Source organism: Macaca thibetana, chromosome 5 (genome assembly GCF_024542745.1).
Source record: "Macaca thibetana thibetana isolate TM-01 chromosome 5, ASM2454274v1, whole genome shotgun sequence".
Classification (NCBI taxonomy): domain Eukaryota; kingdom Metazoa; phylum Chordata; class Mammalia; order Primates; family Cercopithecidae; genus Macaca; species Macaca thibetana.
The window spans coordinates 128,776,336-128,797,042 of NC_065582.1; the positions used below are offsets into that span (position 1 = coordinate 128,776,336).

At 40.2% G+C, this 20,707-nt stretch overlaps 1 protein-coding gene across 9 annotated transcripts in view; it reads left to right on the top strand.

The window, feature by feature from the left end:
- SHROOM3 (shroom family member 3) overlaps nt 1–20,707 on the top strand; it is a 350,091-nt gene that overhangs the window by 271,971 nt on the left and 57,413 nt on the right. For 6 of the 9 annotated variants that reach the window (XM_050790811.1, XM_050790812.1, XM_050790813.1 and 3 more), the window contains one exon: nt 9,177–9,308. The exons of 1 other annotated variant lie outside the window; for it this stretch is intronic. In XM_050790811.1, coding sequence (XP_050646768.1) covers nt 9,177–9,308 — 132 coding nt within the window. Of the gene's footprint in view, nt 1–9,176; nt 9,309–13,965; nt 15,448–20,707 lie in introns of those variants that run through there. 2 more of the 9 variants (XM_050790815.1, XM_050790819.1) reach the window with 2 other exon arrangements.

The window sequence follows — 20,707 nt, forward strand, 5'->3', positions numbered from 1 at the left end:
ATCCAAAGGCAGTATGGAACAAGAAAGCATAAAAATTAGAGTATGGGACCCTGCTGTGCCAATCGTGTAGCTTACAAGTCCTGACCTTGAGCGAATAACTGTCCCTCTATGAGGCTGTCTCTGCATCTGTTAAATGGGGATAAATAATACTTGCTTTACTTGCCTTTTAGGATTATTGAGGGCCAAATGGAATAATGTTTGGGAAAGTGCTTTATAAGCTATAATCTGGTATTAAAGTAATGAATAATGGTTCGCTGCAGAGATTTGCATGGTTCTCTGGGAACACTCATCTGTTACTGTAGGCTAATGATAGAGGATAGGGAAAGAAAGGCCTAGACTGAATTTTTTCAGGAGGTATTTATCTCTCTCTACTGATACTAGTTTCACAGAAACCCTGCTTCTTCCTCCACTGACTATTTTCAGCAGTTATTGGAGCTCCCAAAGTAATCCCCTTCATCAACTAGTGTGAAGTCTTTCTACTGCCCAGATAACCTCTCAGGATAGGCACCTCCATTTCCTAGAGAGGATTTTCCTTTAAAAATGTAGAAAATTTAGACTCTTAGACTCATTCTATTAAGAAAAAATAAGGCTCATTTTACTTTTTCTGATAATTAAAATAATAAACATTAATTGTAAACAATTTGCAAGACGTAGAAAAAAAGAGAAGAAAAATAGTACCCATAATCCTGTCACCCAGTAGTAACATTGTGGAATACTTGCTGGTGTTTTGTTTTTATGCATATATTTTATCTCATATGAATAACAAAAGAGTGATGTGGAAAAATGACAGGCATACATGGTTTGATATGTGGTTGATGCCTATCAAAGTATATAAAACCCAGTAATCCTAAAAGGAATCTAATGGGGTAGGTAGTGGAGAGGGTGAGGCCTTTAGCCATAGCTCTTTCTACTTTTTAATTTAATTTTTCTTTTCTTCTGTAAAATAAAGATGAATATTGCCTCAAATGAAAAGAAGATTAACTGAATTAGTGTTTTTAAAGCACGAATAATCTGGTACATACCATGTGCCCAGTAAATGTAAGTTTCAGTTCTACGGGTAAAAATGTAATAATTACTGCCAGGCACTGTTCTGATTGCTTTATACATATTAATTCATTCAAGCCTCACATCTACCCTTTGATGAAGGTGCTATTAGTATTCTTATTTTATAGAGAAGGAAACAGGCACAAGAGGTTAAGGGACCTGCTCAAAGTCAAACACCTTTCTAGGTGACAGAGCCAGAACAGCACCCCAAGCTGCTGGCTCCGGAATCCACATCATCCATATACATTACGCAGCCTGCTGCTTGTCGGAGTTGTCTTAAGATCTAGGCTCTGCGTGCTTGTAGCTAGGGGCACACCGCTTCCATGAAGATATCATCTGTTCAGCTGTAAAGCCCTTGTGAGAGCCCTTGGTTTTCTTATGCACTTGTCCTGGGCTACTAGCTGTGTCAAAGGGCTCCATGGGTAGAGAGACTGATGTCAGCAGTAAACTGAAGCAGATTAATATTTATTAGATAGGTTAAAAGATTTGGCAGGTCATTTGGCTTTTTCTCCTATCCACCCTTTCCTCGTCTTTCTGCAAGGTTGACATAGAGGTCATTGGCTAAGATCTAGAGATAATCAAGCTTACGGTTTCAGAAAGAGTAAAAAACATGCTGAATGTTACTGGGGTATATTGAACACCTGGATTTGTTTGGCAAGTTTCAGGGGGAAATCAAGTGAAAAAAAGCAGCAGCCAGAGCAGGAGGTACAAATGGACAGAGGTTTGAGACATACAAAGTGCATCTCTGCAGAGCTGAAGGGTTATGTATGGCCCTCCTGTAATAAAACCAGCTGCAGACCAGGGTAGGTGAGCAGAAAGACAGGAGGAGGCTTTAAGTACAAATGAATGTCATGCCTATGACTAAAACACTAGATAGGATACAGGCCTGAGGGCATGCAGAGGGAGCTTCCTAGATGGTAAATAATGACTTAAAAAGCAAAAAAAGATGAGTAATGAAAGGACAAGACCCAGAAGGTTAAGACTTAAATGTGTAGGTTACGAAAGGTCAGTAACAGGAACAAGGGGGCCTTTAAAAGAAAGGGCAATTCATTGAGAAATGTCTGTGAAATGGCTGATCAATGGTCAGTCATCAGAAAATGAAGAGCACCTATGTTTGGCTAAGAACAGAAATCTGTGCCTGAGGGCATCACTTCTTAAAATCGTCAGACACTGAAAAAGCCTCTAATCTAAGGTCTTTTCAGCCTTCAGCCTCCTGGAGACTCAAGAGAAAAAGTGCTGAGAAACCTACAACTATGACATTAGAGACCTGCGAACCCAAGAGAAGGGGGATGACAGGATAGAGATCCAATAGTAAGGCTCAATTCATGGATGAAGGACACAGAGTAGAAGAAAAACTTGAAAACCAAGAACATGGCTTTAAGTAAGACAAATTGCCACATAAATGAGTGTACACACCCAGCATAAATCAAAAGGAATTTCTCTAAAGGATTCTGAGGACAAACTTAGCCCTGTATAAATGCATCCTGTCTACTTAATCACAAAAAGCATTCTGATTGCCTCCAAACATAAGGCAACAAAATTGCACTGAGCCATACCAGCTGTTTGTCGAAGGGGCTCGGCCACAGTCTCCCAACTCCCAACTTTTCTTGTCTGCCCCAAGAAAGCCTGCCACTAATGAGAAGGATCAAAAGTTAGGGCCAGATTCTATTTTCAGGAAGAAATCAACTCAGAGACTGATCTAGAAAGTAACTGGAAGAAAAGAAGATCCCACATTTCCCAAAATGGATATTATGAACAGTTTAATGCCCTTAAGGATTTAATGACATAGAACTTTGTTTCGGATGCATTACAATTATTTCCTTTACAGTTTCCTATGATTCATTCAGCAAATATGCATTGTGTGCCTACCATGAGCCACTCACTGTGCTAGGCCTTGGGTGTGTAGAAGTGTCAAAAAACAAGGCTGAAGAAAAGCCAGAGGTGGACCCTGACCTGGCTGAGCTTATGTCTTAACGATGAAGCAGACAATGCACAAGTGAACAATTTCATGTGGTTATAAGTGCAGTAAAGGGAAAGATCGGGTGCCAGGAAAGAGTATTTGCATTAGATAAGGCAGTCTCTGAGGAGGTGATATTCCAGTTGGGAGCAGAAACTAAGGAGTGGTCAGCCAAGTAATGAATTGGGAAGAATATTCCAGGCTTAGAGAACAGCATGTGCAAAAAGCAAAGAGCTTGGCAAGTTTGGGGAACCTAAGGAAGGCCAGTGAGGTCAGGATGCAGTAAGGGGAAGGGTTGAAGGAGGGGCAGGAGCCACGTCACCTGAGACCTCGCAGGCCAAGTAGGGGAACCTGGATTTTATCCAAAATGCATAGGAAAGCTACAGGATTTCATCAGGGAATGACATCATCCATTTACACTTTTTGAAAGGTGGTACTGGCTGCTGGGTAGACACTGGATTGGAGGAGACAGAAGTGGAAGTGGGTGGCCAGTGAGGAAGCATTCCCTCCTGGATGGAACATAACAAAAAAGGAGGAAATGGCTGATTCTAACAGACAAAACCAAGCACTTCCCTAAGGTTGTAACAGCCCGTGCCAAGGAGACATGATTCCTCCATCTCACCCTCCCCTTTAAGGATAAAATAGAAAAATGCAAACTCAATAGAAACCAGGAAGCAAAGGGACCTGGAGAGACCATGACTGCTGGCTCAGTTCCTTGTCTTTTACTCCAGTTTCCCCAGCCTTCCCTAATTAGTACAGTGTTCAAGAGAGCCCTAAGGAACTGAATGATCTGGAAACCTTTCTTCTTGTATTGGCTGAAACTCAGTTCAGAAAGCAGTTAATGGGTACTATTAAAATACCAAATAGGTTGGGCATGGTGACTCATGCCTGTAATCCCAACACTTTGGGAGGCCAAGGTGGGTGGATCACTTGACCTCAGGAGTTTAAGACCAGCTCAGGCAATGTAGTGAGACTCTGTCTCTACCAAAAAAAAAAAAAAAAAAAAAAAAAAACAACCATTAAAAATCAGCCTGACATGGTGGTGCATGCCTGTGATCCCAGATACTTGGGAGGCTGAGGTGGGAGGATCACTTGAGCCTGGGAGGTCGAGCCAAGATTGTGCCATTGCACTCCAGCCTGGGTGACAGAGCAAGACCCTGTCTCAAAAATGAAATGAAACAAAAAGCAAATAAGAAAGCAGTCAGTATATATTCTGGAGTTATGAATACTGGGTGGCAGGCAGAGCAAATATGAATGTCCTCATCATGGGAAGTAGAAGAAATATGTGGGTGGCTGGCCTGGCTTTCTTGTTTAACTGTCTGGAAGAAGAAAGATCATACTGCAGTATAGTTTTTTTAGCCTCTGCTAAACTTTCTCAGGTCAGCTTTGATTCCTAGCTCATCACTCATAATATTGAGATACAGATACTGGAGAACAGCAAGAAACATAAACATAAAACAACTCCAAGAAATGTCTTGTTAGTTTTGCCAACAAGTTAACTTGTGAGTTAAAAGGAGATAGGAGGGAAGAAAGGCTGCAGATCTGTGGCACATTTAGCAGTACAGTTGACCCTTGAACAACACGGGGGTTGGGGATGCTGACCCCCTAGAGTAAAAAATCCATTTACAACTCTTGACTACCCTAAAACCTAACTACCAATAGCCTACTGTTGACTGGAAGCCTTACAGTTGATTAACATATTTTGTGTGTTGATTAACATATTTTGTATGTCATATGTATTATGTACTATATTCTTTCAACAAAGTATGCTAGAGAAAAGAATTTTTTGTTTTGTTTTGTTTTTTGTAGTTTATTTTTGAGATGGAGTCTCCCTCTGTTGCCAGGCTGGAGTGCAATAGCGCCATCTCAGCTCACTGCAACCTCCGCCTCCCAGGTTCAAGTGATTCTCCTACCTTAGCCTCCCAAGTAGCTGGGATTACAGGCATGTACCACCACACCCAGCTAATTTTTGTATCTTTAGTAGAGATGGGGTTTCACCATGTTGACCAGGCTGGTCTCGATCTCTTGAACTCGTGATCCACCTGCCTTGGCCTCCCAAAGTGCTGGGATTACAGCATGAGCCACTGTGCCCAGCTGAAAAGAATGTTATTATACTAAGAAAATCATAAGGAAGAGAAAATACATTTATTCTTTAATCAAAAATGGATCATCACAAAGGTCTTCATTCTCACTGTCTTCATGTTGAGTAGGCTGAGGAGGAGTAAGAGGATGGGTTGGTCTTGCTGTCTTGGGTGGCAGAGATGGAAGAAGAGGTGGAAGGGAAGATGGGAGAGGTGGATACAGTTGTTTGAAAAAAAAATCTGCATATAAGAGGACCCATGTAGTTCAAACTCCTGTTGTTCAAGGGTCATCTGTACTTTAGTCATTCAACAAATATTTGTTGAGCAACTCTCTGTGCTGGACACTAAGCTGAGCCGGTTTATCTTTGTTGACCTGTGGAAGAGAGAGACCAGCAAGCTGGCAACTAGCAGCCAGTGTGAATTGCATTTTGAGGTGCACATCGATAGCCAGTGTGCTGTACTGCTAGTACACAAGGGGCCACCTCACCCCGACTTCCACAGTTCCTCTGGGTAGAGGAAATGATGTCGAAATTGAAACATGAAGGATGAGTGTGGATAAGCCAGGAGAGGATGGTACCTTTAGGGACCTGGAAGTAGCCCCATAGGCCTGGAGAGCATATAGTTTGTCCCAGTATCTTTCACTTGAACTGGATTCATTGATTTCCAGGCTTCTACAATGTATCGTTGGTTATCTTTAAGTGAGACATTGTACCTTTTAGTATCTTTTAAGTAAAAATGACCTCATTTGGTAATATGTTTAGTTAATGATTCTACCATCACCATGCCCTACCAAATCTGGGTTAGTAAATCTAAAGCCTACACAATTTGTGGCATAAATTGAACATTTTTAAAACCTGCTAAACTGAAAGGAAGGAGACTGAGTGGTTGACAGTCCCAAAGGAACATGATTCCATGTGTGGTTTGAGCAAATTTACATAACTTCTCTGTATCTCAGGTTGTCAATCTGTAAAATGGGACTTAAACCCTCATTCATTCTTTCCTTCATAAAAAAAAGTTATGGGAATATCTGGCACATGGGAAAGCACATTTTTTTTTTATTTTTATTTTAAAGAAACACTTGGAATAATCTGCCTGAGTCATGTATGACCATTGGAGCACCAGTGGGGCACCATTGCCTGATGAGGTCAGAGCACATTGCCGACTTTGTCTATGGCAGTCTGTTTTGAGGCTGTTAATGTAGTAAACTGAGGTGGGTAAGAAAATGTGCATTCTAGAGACAGCAGGAGTTCAATGTACAAGTAAGGTGTACAATGTACAGGTAAGGCAGAAGGAAGGAAGGGCAAAGAAACAATTCCAGGGCCCTGGTTTCTGGGATGACAGGCTTCCCAACACTCATGCCAGGACTATTTTCTACCTAGGTTCACTATGGGTTTTTTGTTTTGTTTTGTTTTGTTTTTTGAATACATGAATTTTGTTGTTGTTGTTGAGACGGACTCTCGCTCTGTCTCCCAGGCTGGAGTGCAGTGGCGCAATCTGGCTCACTGGAAGCTCCACCTCCTGGGTTCACGCCATTCTCCTGCCTCAGCCTCCTGAGTAGCTGGGACCACAGGTGCATGCCACCACGCCCGACTAATTTTTTGTATTTTTAGTAGAGATGGGGTGTCACCATGTTAGCCAGGATGGTCTCAATCTCCTGACCTTGTGATCCACCTACCTCGGCCTCCCAAAGTGCTGGGATTACAGGCATGAGCTACCATGCCTGGCCTGAATATATGAATTTTTAAAATGTGTGTTTGTTGCCCAAATTATTCCAGAAAGAGTTGAAGGGAGGAAAGGTGTGCTTGGTGTGCTGGTGATTCTAGCACTTACTCTCTCCAACCTGATTTCTAGTTTGTGTGGTGCATCCAGACAGCTCACCCAGGTGCCCAGGCTTTTTCTGGCATCCAGAGCCAACCCATCCAGGGCAGGAGGGCAGAAGATTAGGAGGGGCAAAGGTTAGCCTGGGGGTTGGGATTAACAACAATCAAAATGGGTTTCAGGATTCTCACACCCAATTGCTAATTTCCACTGGTCCTTTAGAGGTGACAAGTAGTAGGACAACATGGTTTTGGGGGCAGTGCTGGGGTACTGGTCTCTGCTTTTCTAGGGTAGAAAGGAATCATGCATTGAAAATGCTTAAATTGATGGAATGATTTTATGTTCCTCATGCTTCCTTCCCTTTCTGGTCTGCCTGCTCTTCCTGCCAGCCCTTCACTGTGACAGCCACCAGTTCTAGACTTCTGTCTCTAGGCATCTCCCAGGAAGGAGAATTGGAAAGGAAAGAGAAAAGAGCTCAGTCTCTGGTGCCCAAGACATTGTGCAAAAAAAAAAAAAAAAAAAAAAAAAAAAAAAAAAAAAAGATGGAGTCAAAAAATGAGGAAGTTATTAAATACTACAAAGGTTTTATGAAAGCTCAGGCCTGGTCTTGATTGTTTTCCCCCAGCAAACAAAGTTAGGGTCTAAATGGGTCCTGGAATGGAAAAGTCCCTCTGCTGGTTGTACCAGTGGGTGGTCTTGGAGGGTGCTGTTTACACTCATGTAATCTCTACTGTCAGGTATTGGGTGGTGAGGTATCTTTCAATCCACTTTCTAGTCACTGATTGTTCCTGTGCATGCATTATGTAGATGGCAGAACAGGCACAGAGAAAACAGAGTCACAGAGCTGCTCAGTGGGTAGAGCCAGGACTCAGACTCCAGAGCCATGCTCCTAACCGTGGTACACTGCCTCTTGGTTTCACTTTACAATGGATGACGAGCCTGAGACTCAGAATTTACTTGACCAATGTATTCAGTTCATTATTGACTTAACCTCAACCAGTTTTCAAACTTCAAGTCTAGCACTGTATCGAATATATCCAAAGCCAAGAATCCTAAATTTGGTGAGAAAAGTAATGTACAGAAGGAGGTGGTGGTGCTTAGATATAACGAAGGTAAACGTGAAAACTTGAGCTTAGAAATGGAAACTCCCTGTTGGCCTCCTGGCCATCTCCCCCATGCTGCAGAATAAAAAGAAATCCTTTCATTTGCCTTAGGATTTAGGAAAGAAAGCTCTTTCACTTCCGTTCTGTGTTCCAGGAAATAGAAGGCCAGATGGACGGGGCTTATTCTTAACAGCTGTTCAGTAATCCCATCCCCTCTCAGCCAGGGCCTGTGCAGAGGAGGCACGGCCTCATTTGTACCCTCTCCAGATTCCTGTTTATGGGCCCACCAGTCGGATCTCAGAGGCTTAGAAAAATCCTTGCAGACAGAAATTGAAAATAAACCACTGGTTCCCCACAAACAGAGATGATGACAAAACTTCAAAGCCTGATGCAGGGGACAGTGTGATGAGACATCAAGAGTACAGTCAGGATGCTTAGAAATGCATGACCTGTCACTGTCCTAAGGAGAAGAAATGTGTCTGTTCCCATGGCGGAACACATTGGCCATGTAGGGCTTAAAATTTTTCTCTGACTCCCTGGGAGTATGGAGGAAGAGAGTTATGGGAATGTGTTAGGGGCTGGGGATGGGAGGGTGGATCTAAATGGACACACAAAAGGCTTGCCTCCCAGTGCAGTGGAATCTAAACAATCTGAAATAGCTCAAGCTCAAGAGTTGGCATGTGCTTCTGAGCTGCCACCCACTGAACAGAGCAAGGCCTGTTACACTTGGAAATCCCGCTCCTTAAAGTGAACTTGAGAAGCGAGGTGGCAGAGGCTTGGTTTCAAACCACCTCATTTGACAATTTTCTTCAGTGAATCCAGTTTTTCCCTTATTACCGAAACCAAATTACGGGGGAGTTTGTCTTTATAACAGTTAATATAACTTTCTGCCTTTTTGCTTAGAAAATCTGAGTTTTCTGAGATTGGGAAATATGCTTTATTGCTTCACAGGAACATAGATAAAAAAGGAAGATTCGACACTCAGTAGTGGATTCGCCTTCATAGGGCAGAGAACTTTGTTAGGTGCAGGCTTAGAACCCTGCACTTAGCTGTGCTGCTTTGCTCTGGCTCCAAGGGTTCATTTTCATGTGCTGTTTTGGTTTTCAAGATTCATTTGTGCTCTTGTCCATGAACACCATCATGCTCAGCTTCTTATTTTCCTATTTTTGACAGAGATGTGTGTGCAGACCCAGGCCATGCAGATACTAGTGCCTCTAACTTCATCAGCCCAGAACACCTCTCCTCTGGCCCCCAGCACAGGAAAGCAGCGTGGTCAGGAGGGGTTAAACTTCGGCTGAAGCACAGGTAAGAGGCACGGAGGTCAGTGCTGGCATTTCAGAAAAAGAACTCGGTCCAAAAAGCCACTCAGCTGCTGGGAGAGCAGCTGGGGGCAAGGATGGTCAGGGTACAGGCTGTTGAGAGACAGAGGTAAGAGGCAGAACAAGGAGGCGAGATAGAAGCTGAGAGTTTAGAAGGATACTGATCTTATTAATGGTAGTTTACGCACAAGGTTCTAAAGAACTGTAAAGTTCCTGGGAGGTCATCCCAGGGTCCCCAGAATAGTTTGATTCAAATATCACTTCAAAAATACATTTATAATTATTTTTAAAACTACAATTTAAAACATTAAAAGTGATACGCTGATGTTTTACACTTTAGAAATGATCAGTGTGCCAACTTGTACAGCAAGACTAATTCATCTTTGAACTGATCTACATTTAAAACTTCTCGGAGGAATGTCCCAAGATTCCAATGTAAGCCTAACAAAGATTTGTAGCTACTTACCCATGTGGGTCAGATTTTGAGAGTGAATGAACCTGAGTGCTTCCCATGTGCTAGGTGTCCTGGCTTCGCATGGGCTATCTCATTAAATTCTCACACCAGCCCTGTGAAGTTTGCACTTATAGAATAGCATTCAGCTAGGAGGCAGTGGATTCAAATGCAGCCACTACACTATTGCCTCAGCATCAGCACAACAGTGCCTACTTCGTAGGATAACTATAGGATTCAACAAGATACGGTATTCAAAGCACTCAGCACAAAGCCCACTCAGAGAGAACAAAAAATAGATGTTAGGTGGTGGTATAATGCTGTGTGGATATAATTATCCTCATCATTCTCATGATTATCACAGAAGTCTGTGTGATATCATGAAAGGCAGTATAATATGGGGAGTAAGATGGGGCTTGTGCAGTGTCAGACTACCTAAAATTCAAGCCTAGATTCTGTCACTTACCATAAACCCTCAGGCATGTTATAGAAGCTCTCTCTACTTCCAACTGTAAAATAAGTTTAATAACTGATCTGCTTCCTAGGGATGCTGAAAGGACTGAAAGAGCCGATACATGTCAAGCACTAGGGCTGTGCCTACTATGTCATGAGTGCAACAAATGTTATCATAGTAACCAGTTATCCTGGTTTCAGTTTAGGAAGTTCTTTCACATAGACATATCGACTTGCATTATAAATAAGTAGGCTGGGCTCAGTGGCTCATGACTATAAGCCCAGAGATTCAAGACCAGCCTGGGCAAAATGGCAAAACCCTGTCTCTACAAAAAATATAAAAATTAGCTGGGCATAGTAGCACACACCTGTGGTCCCAAGTACTCTGGAGGCTAAGGTGGGAGATCACTTGAACCCAGGAGGTCGAGGCTAGTGAGCCATGATTGAGTCACTGCACTCTAGCCTGAGAGACAGAGCTTCAAACAAACATTATAATTTGGATTTATACAAATCCAGATTTGTATATTTAGACTATGTTCAGTAATACACAAATATACATAAAAGAATTTCTTAATTTTATATAATAAAACAACACTTGTATTGGGGTGTTTAAGGTTCTTTGTTAGATTATATTTGAAAAAAAAAAAAAGATTCAAAAGAAGTTTAAACATACCGAAGGTCTAGGGAGGCCAACTGGCTGGTGTCTGAGAGTCAGGCCAAGAATAGGGTGAGATTTGCCAAGACCTCTGACTCAAGAGATCCAGCCAGCAAGGCTGCTCCCAGAGACATCCTAAGAAGCAGAAACTCCAAGGTTATCACTGTTTCCTTTAGCCTCCTAGGATCTTTAAAATAGAGAATCAAAATTTTCTCTTTAACAAGGAGGTGTCCACAGGGCCCGATAGGCTAATATAATGTCAGTGCCAAAGTCCTCAAGGCCAGAAAATAGTAGTTAGGGAGTTTCTGCTCCAGCCTGGAAGGAAAATGATCAAGACCTGAACGAAATCGATGGTGATGGGACAAGAGATGAGATAGATTTAAGATAAATCTAGGGAGGCAGAATAAATAGCAGACGAGAGTAGGATAAGGGAGAGAAAAACTAAAGAGTGACTGCGGAGTTTCTGATATGAAGGCACTTGGGGATATCTGTAGGGCATTAGGACAGGGAAGGCAGGAATCACAGAAACTGACTGGGGGTTAAGAATATCAGCAATAGAATCACATAGACCTGGGTTTGAGCTAGAAACAATTAAAATATTTTATAAAACAATCCCTGAAAGTTAAGTGGAACAAACAAATGTATACCTACTTAATATACTTAGTATTCTAAACATAAAGAAATCATCTTTATAACAAGCTGGGGTTGTTCTCATCAGTGTGGTCACAGCTGGCCAATGGTGCCATGTTTGTATGGAGAACATAAGCAACAAGCAATTTCCTTTGTAAAAAGTCATGAGCTAGATGTTACAGACATCACTCCTGCTCTTGGCTGGAATTTTTACTCTTCATACACTAAGAATTTTACACGTATATGTCATATCTCCACAAATACAGTCATGTATTGCCTAATGACAGGGATACATTCTGTGCAATGTGTCATTAGGTGATTTTATTGTTGCTGAACATACTAGAGTGTGCTTACACAAACCTAGATGGTGTGACCTACACACCTGGGCTATATGGTATAGCCTAGACTATGGTGTAGCTCTTAGACTATGAACCTGGACAGCATGTTGCTGTACTGAATTCTGTAGGCAATTGTCACACAATGGTAAGGATTTGCATGTCTAAACAGACAGAAATACGATATAAAAGATAAAAAGGATATACCTACATAGGGCACTCACCATGAAGGGAGCCTGCAGGACTGGCAGTTGCTCTGGGTGAGTCAGCGAGTGATGGTGAGTGAACGTGAAAGCCGGTACTCTGCACTGCTTACTGTACACTGAGGCTATGCCAAATTTATTCAAAATTTTTTCTTCAATAATTAATGTTAGCTTACTGTAACTTTATAAACTTTTAAAAATATTTGACTCTTTTGTATTAACACTTAGTTTAAAACACAGACACATTGTATAGCTATACAAATATTTTCTTTTTTCTCTCCTTATCCTAAAATCCTTGAATTTTTTTTTTTTTTTTTTAAACATTTTTGTTAAAAACTGAGACACAAACACACACCCTAGCCTAGGCCGAACAGAGCAGGATCATCAATACCACTGGCTTCTACCTTTATGTCTTGTCCTTCTGGAACATCTGCAGGGGCAGTGCATGGAGCTGAACTCTCCTGGGATAACACTGCCTTATTCAGGAACACCTCCTGTAGAACCTGCCAGAGGCTATTTCACAGTTAGCTTCTTTTTTTAATAAGTTGGAATACAGACTAAAATAATGATTGAAAGTATAATATAGTAAATACATAAGCCAGTAACACACATTTATTATAAACTATTATATACTGTACATGATTATATGTACTGTACTTTTAGATGACTAGCAGTGGAGTAGATTTGTTTATACCAGCATCGAAACCACGTGCGTGATGGCTACAGCTTCACTAGGTGACAGGAATTTTTCAGCTCCATTATAATCTTACGGAACCACTGTCATAATGTGCACTCCACTGTTGGCTGAAACGTCATTATGTGGCACATGACTGTAAATTGTACGCCCTATGTTAGTGTACTTCCTAATTTTCCTGTCCCCTGGAAGTCTCTCTGCAATCCAACTGTTACTGACATGGGACTAACCTAGGAAATTGGAGTCGTTCTCATCCAGTTATACTCAGATCCTACATCCTGTTTGTTTTGCTTTTTACTTTTTGTTTTGAAATCATTATAGACTCACAGAAAAGTTGTAAAAATAGTACAGAAATTTCCTGTATACCTGTCACCCAGCTTTCTCTAATGTTAACACCCTTTATAACCATAGTACAAATATCAAAACTAAGAAATCAGCCCTGGTGTAATACTATTAGCTACAGACTTAACTTTATATAAACTATAAACTTTACTCAGATCTCACCATTCTTTCCCATGAATGTCCTGTTTCTGTTCTAGGATCCCACATTGTGTTCCCTTAGTCTCCTCTGATCGGTGACATTTCCTCAGTCTTTCCTTGGCTTTTATGACCTTGACACTTTTGAAGAGCTCTAGCCAGTTATTTTGTAGAATGCTTACTATTTGGGTGTGTCTGATGTGTCCTCCTGGTTACATTGAGGTTATGGCTTTTGACAATACCACAGAAGTTACGTTGTTTTCTTCTGTCTCATATCGAGGTTACATGATGTCAATATGTTTCATTACTGGTGATGGTTAACCTTGATTACTTGGTTATGGTGAAGTTGGCCAGGTTTTTCCACTTTAAAGTTACTATTTGTCCCTTTGTAATTAATAAATAACCTTGGAAAGATAATTTTCAGGCTATGTAAATATCCTGTTTCTCCTCAAACTTTCTTTGCTGATCTTGGCATCTATCAGTGTTGCCTGTGACAACTATTACCGTAATGTTCTAAATTTGATTCTTTATTTCTTTCATTTTTTCTACATTTATTAATTAGAATTCTTCTTAAAAAAATAAAGCCTGTTTCTCTCCTCTACTTATTTATTCATTATTCCTTCATGTCAGTAAGGACTCTTTCATATTTATTTTATCCTGTGGGTTATAATTCAGTACTACTGTTATTTATTTTGTTGCTCAAATGGATCTAGTTTTGTCCATTGAGAGCTCTTTTGAGCTGGCTCTGGTCTAAGTCCTGTCTGGAAATGTGGAAAAGGATGAGGTAGTGATGCCTTGTCCTTACACATAAGACAGCAGACCATGATGTGCCATCATCTTTTTAGGAGTCTTACAAATGTTGAAGTGGGAGGTTGGTGGTGGGCATTGAGCAGTTCTAATTTGTGACATGTCACAGAGGCCTATACTGATTTTGGAATTGGAAAGTGCTGGGGTCACCTCATGAGCTATTTTCAAGTCTAGTGAGTAACAGGTATATATATTCATAGCTCCTTCATTGTGGAGAAAATAGCCAGGAAGGATCTTCTCACTTATCTATTAGAAAAAAGAAAAGACAGAAGCTAATTTCCCAGGTATATATAGGAGCCAGTGAAACAACCAAGTTAAACAGAGAGAGACACTTTTAGTGGTCCAGGGCTTAATATTCTCACAGATCCAATCCCACCCTTCCTTTCCTGCTTAGATCCCTGTATTCTCTCTTATCTGTCAATAGGAATTCTTATGATCTAACTTATCTTGGCAGAAACTTCTCTGTAAATCTATCAAGACTTGGGCTAGGGTAGCTCAATGAGTCGGTAAAGGAGACAAAATGTTCTAGCTTGAAACTGAAGATTTTCCAAGCCGATGCTTTTCTCCATAAACTTCTCATTCCTTCCTCACCTTCCCCCGCAAGTCATTATAAAAATAGTCTGATGTAATTATTAAGCATTTACCCTTATATGGGGATCTCAGATCACCATGCTATGTGCTTCATAAAGTAAATCAAGATGAATGGATAATAGAAGCTCAGAATCTGACTCCTCTAATTCATTTTTAATTGAACAGCAAGGTTAGTTCTGCTGGTGCTATCCCTTGGCAGTGAGTTCTGTCCCTGTGCTGCTGACTTAGTGTTTTCATGACAGTACACCTTAGGAAGATGCAGTGAGATGTTGTTATAGAACCACTGCTTCAGTCAACTCCCTAACTATGGGAGGCTTAAAGCAATTAGCGCTTTTGTAGACAGTGCATTTTTGCATGTGGAGGAGGGCATGTGTTTAGGAGAGAAGATCATTTAAGGAAACTTCCTGATTTCAGTTTGATGCATTCTATCATCAGATGATTTTCCTTGCTTCCCTCCTCCTCTTGCCCACAGAATAGAATTCCAGCATTTCTAAGCTATAGGCTATTGTCCAAGATGCCAGCTCTTCTTAGGGAGTCATTAAGGGTCACCTTCTCTTCTTCCCTCTTACAGAGCAGGAATTGAATTTTAATTGGCCAATTTACAGAGGGGACTGGCATGGAGAGTCCCTCCCACTTGCACTGAGCTGGGCAAGTTCAAGGCAGTTCAGGCCGTCCAACTGGAGGCACATGTAGTTGTTGCAAGGCTTTTACCGTGCTGGGGGGAGCAGAAACAGCAGTAGCAGGGCAGAATGGCTTTTTATTCCACGCCTGAATATGACATCCAGTTGGCCAGAGGGTTGCTATCTGGGATGTTTCTATTTGCCACAAGGTGAGTTCAGTACTGTGTTAGAATGTGATTCAGAATCTTTCATTGCAGGATCCTCCACTGACAAGGCTTTAACAGCTGTCTTTTTGATGTTGTGCTGTATCTGTTTATAAAGAAACATAACCAACTGCCTGTTAAGTTTAAACCAGTTTCTCTAAATTGTTATGAATATTCTCATTATTTGAATATCTCACATGATTTGGTGTACTATTAATATTTCTGTTCGGGAATTCTCATTCTCCTATGTATAAATACAGTTGCCCTATTTTTTATGATGTATATATCTAGACTGACCTTTTATCGCATTCAAATTAACAAGTGCTTTGTGCTGTGTACTTCATAGTTTTGCTTCCTCATTTCCCTGGGGAATTTCAGAGTAATCATTGCTGTTTCTTATGGGAGTGGTTATATACCTATGTACTAGTAGCCAAGTTCTCTATTCTCATTGCCAACATTTGTATAAAGAAAGGGAAGTTTTTATTTTATTTGACCTTCACTTATTCCTTCGCTGATGCTCTTCTTTTTTTTTTACATAGATCTAAGTTTCTGATCTATATCATTTTTCCTTTTCTCTAAATAATTTTTAATATTTCTTGCAAGGCAAGTCTATTGGCAACAAATTCCCTCAATTTTTGTTTACCTGAGAGACTTTACTTCTTTCATCACTTTTGAAGAATAATTTCACAGGATCCAGAATCTATGTTGGTGTTTTTTGTTTGTTTGTTTGTTGTTTTTTTTCAACACTTTCGATCTTTTACTCCACTCTCTTCTTGCTTGCATGGTTTCTGAGGAGAAGTCAGATGTAATTCTCATCTTTGCTCCCCTATAGGTGACGTGTTTTTCCCATCTGGCTTCTTTCAGGCTTTTGGGCTTTATCTTTGGTTTTCTGTAGTTTGAAACTGACATACCTAGGTGTAGTTTTTCTGGTATTTATCTTGCTTTGTGTTCTTGGAGCTTCCTGGATCTGTGGTTTGGTGTCTGACAGTAATCTAGGGAGATTCTCAGTCATTATTGTCTCAAGAATTTCTTTTCTTCTTTTCTCTCTTTCTTTTCATTCTGGTATTTCCATTACGTGTATGTTACACCTTTTGTAGTTGTCTCTCAGTTCTTGGATATTCTGTTCTGGAATTTTCTCAGTCTTTTTTCCTCCTTGCCTTTCAGTTTTGGAGGTTTTTTATTCAGATATCCTCAGGCACAAAGATTCTTTCCTCCGCCGTGTCCAGCATGCATGTGTGGGGTGGGAGTACGGGAAAGGAAATCTCTGTAACTTCCACTCAGCTTTGATGTGAACCTAAAACTGCTCTAAAACATTTTTTTAAGTCTATTTTTTTAAAAAAAGAAGACAAAAGGAACCTATGTGTATATTCTAAATTTCGAAGAAAAGGTATAGTCTTTTCATTCAACTTTGAGATTATAGTCATATATGAAAAGAAGTATTGCTTGAGATTGCCAATTGTACATTATTTAACTCCATCACAATTGAAGATTTAAATACTTCATTATATGTTCTCTTGTAATTCAAATTCAACTTTTATCCATCTATAATCTTGACTTGAAATTTTCCTCCAGAATTATGCTAAATGCCAGCGCTTGCTTCTAGAGATGCCTTTACTTAAAATAGGACATGGAAAAAAACAGGTGGATGCAACAGTCATGGTAATGTTCTAGCTCTCTAGCTGACTTGAGTATTTATTTTATTATTATAGGCATTCATTTTATTATTACACCATGTAAAAGATAAAAAAGACAATATGAACTGCTTATATTACAAAATTTGCTCATCTATATATAGATATTACAGGGCTGGTTTTTCCAGTTTTATTTGGCATTCTTTCATCTGAAAGTGAGTAAGAGAGAATGTTCTTCTGACTTTTATTCTCCCCAAGTGTCAGCTTCTGTGTGAGCGGTGGTAGTTAAACTCTCCTCTATTATAAAATTTATTGTGGAAATATTGGTTGGTAGGAATTGAGCTGGAGCAAGTGTTAAAGTCTTTTACATTTTCAGCTGCTTTGCCTTAAAACCTTCACTATACTTTTTATTTCGGTTCCAGTAACATTTGGAAACTTTATTACAATGAAGTTTCTTTGCCAGTATGATTTGAAAATATAGATTCTTTTGAGCACTGTTTAACATTTTTAACTAAAATTAATGCCTTCTGTCTTTTCCTTTGTTTTCTTATTGACTTTAATTTCTTACTTGTTGCCTTTTCCTTTAAATGAAGAGGAAGACAGTGAAACAGAGAAGTGAAAAATATAACACAAGGCGAAATAGAGAAGTGAAAAATATAACACAAGGCATCAGACTTACTCCAAAAGAGAATTCAGTTTATTTGGTGTTAGAGGTCTGGGAGGGATTTGTTTTTGTTTAATGGAGTGGTGTTTAGAATAAATCACCACCAAAAGGTAAGGCTTCTGCCCCCTACACACAAATGCAAAAAACACAACCCTTTCTTCATTTGTTTTGACAAGTGCAATTTAATTTATTCTTTGGCATTGTATAAAAATTAGCTTAATTTTGAAATATATTGGTTGGTATTTGGACTCCTTTAAACTCTCAAAGGGCAATCTTTTATGGATTTCTCATTAAGGAGGAAGGTTTCCTGCTTAGGGGTAGCCTTCTCCTGGCACTCAGCCTCACCATCTGCTGGATAGAGGGGAGAAGCTCTACACCTTTTTCTGCACCCTGCTGAGCTGCTCCTCATTTGTCTGCCAGCAGGAGTCTTCTGGGAAAGCTCCCAGACATCTTCTCCCTAAAAAGCAATAGTAATTCAGGGGCACACACAATATTTCTAGCCCTCTGCAGCTATCTGAGCCTCTCTGAGATCCATGACAGTCTTGGGGGTGTTTGCATGTGCCCATCTGTGGAAAATAATACACCACCATGGAAGTGATTTCTCCTAAGTTTTAGCAACATATACTATGGCACAGAGAAACAGTATGGAAGAAAATTCTAAAATCATAATCTCTGATGTCTGGAGAAATTGGTAGAAACCATCCTTCCTTCCTCCAACAAATAAAATGCCCAGTTCCAAATAAGAGTTGAGAAACAGAAATTATTTATTGGTAATTAGAAGTTGTGCTATTCTATTTATGCTGTGCTATTCTTTTGTAATTGAGTTGGTAAGTTAATAAAAGACAAAGATGAATGCTATTACACATCATAGATATTACAATGTTTGCATCAAATTCTGCTTGATTTTTATGTAAATGTTGACATGTAGGAAGGACAGTTGAATATTCTGATTCTCTGTGTGTGTCATTGCTGACAAAGGGGATATAAAGAGGGGAATATTGGGAAAAAGAACATTTCAACTTATTACCCCCCAGCAATTGAATGAAAAACACCCACCCCTATTGCTAGCGCCTCTCTTTTACAGTAGTGTTTTCATGCAGTAATCAATAAAATTTAATCTTTAAAAACTGTTTCAGAATGGAAGATGGGGAGGAGATAACTAGTAGTGAAGGGGATATTGGGACAGACATGGTGGAATGGGGTAAAGTAGGATACAAGAAAAGGGGCTGTATCTTTTATGCCAGTTTTGGCGTTACGGCGTTATGTCTGCATATTAGCAGACTTCACACTTACTGGTGATTCAGCCGTCAAAGCCAAAAGTCCCCAGGACATATTATCAGGATGTGACATTTAAAAATCTTTTCTTTCCAGAAGGGACTGTGTGTTGCTATGAGATGGTATTACCTAATGCATACCTTTCTACCTACTGAACCACTTTTTAAAGACACAGATATTAATAAGGCAATTATGAAAAGCCTTGGAAAAGTGTTTTTTAGGTGTTTTTTTTTTGTGAATCCAAAAGGTCTGAAGGATAGCCTTGAGGAGCCTGGAAGTAGTTATAGAAATAAGGAGTTGGCTGGGTGTGGTGGCTCAGGCCTGTAATCCCAGCACTTTAGGAGGCCAAGGCAGGTGGATCACGAGGTCAGGAGTTCAAGACCAGCCTGACCGACATGGTGAAACCCCGTCTCTACTAAAAATACAAAAATTAGCTGGGCATGGTGACATGTGCCTGTAATCCCAGCTACTCAGGAGGCTGAGCCAGGAGAATCACTTGAACTTGAGAGGGAGAGGTTACAGTGAGCCAAGATCGTACCATTGCACTCTAGCCTGGGCGACAGAGCAAGACTCTGTCTCAAAAAAAAAAAAAAAAAAGAAAAGAAAAGAAAAGAAACAAGGGGTTAGGGATGCTGTGGAGGGCTAAAGGATTTCTCAAAAATAATGTCTTTGCTAATGGAGTGTTGAAGGACAATGGCCACCTTTTTTCATGTTTTGAAAGATCCTTGTTTGTTTCAACTCTTAAAACTTCGTGAGGCCTTTTCTGTCTCCTGTGAACATATTATAAACATCTCAACACCATCCGGATCTATGAATGAAACAATGTTATGAGTGCAGCTCAGTGTTGTTTGACCTGGTCCCAGTTTTCCATTCCTGTATGTTTTTATCAGTAGTATTTGGGGCCTGTCATTTTCCTATAAACAGGAAATGCCTAAAAAGGGATGTTGTTCAAATATGCATCATCTGTTATTCTATACCAAAGAAGATATAATCTCTCTCCGAATTCTTTTTCTTTTCTTTCCTTTTTTTTTTTTTTTTTTTTTTTGAGACAGAGTCTCGCTCTGTTGCCCAGGCTGGAGTGCAGTGGCACAATCTTGGCTTACCGCAACCTCGCCTCCCAGGGTCAAGCGATTCTCCTGCCTCAGCCTTCTGAGTAGCTGGGATTACAGGCATGCGCCACCACACCCGGCAATTTTTGTATTTTTAATAGAGACGGGGTTTCACCATGTTGGTTAGGCTGGTCTTGAACTCCTGACCTCGTAATCCACCCACCTCAGCCTCCCAAAGTGCTGAGATTACAGGCCTGAGCCACCACGCCCAGCCTCCCCCTGAATTATTTCTATGGTGACCTTTAATTGTTCATATTGAGTTTATTTCCTTTTTAAAATGTGAAAGGGGTCAATTTAGCAGTAATTATCAAAATTGCAAGTGCATTTACCCTTTAAGCCAGCAATTCTACTTTTAAGAATTTCTGCAGACATTTCAATATACATAGAAAACATTATATGGACATGATCATTCATTGCAGCATTATTTGTAATAGCAAAAGACTAGACATGAAAAAGTGTCTACAAAAGGGGTCTGGTTAAACAAATATGATATATGCATATAGTGAAGTACTAGGTAGCTGAAAGGAAATAAAGGTATGAGGAAGCTCTGTAAATACTGATGGAGAATGATCTTTGATATGTTTGGG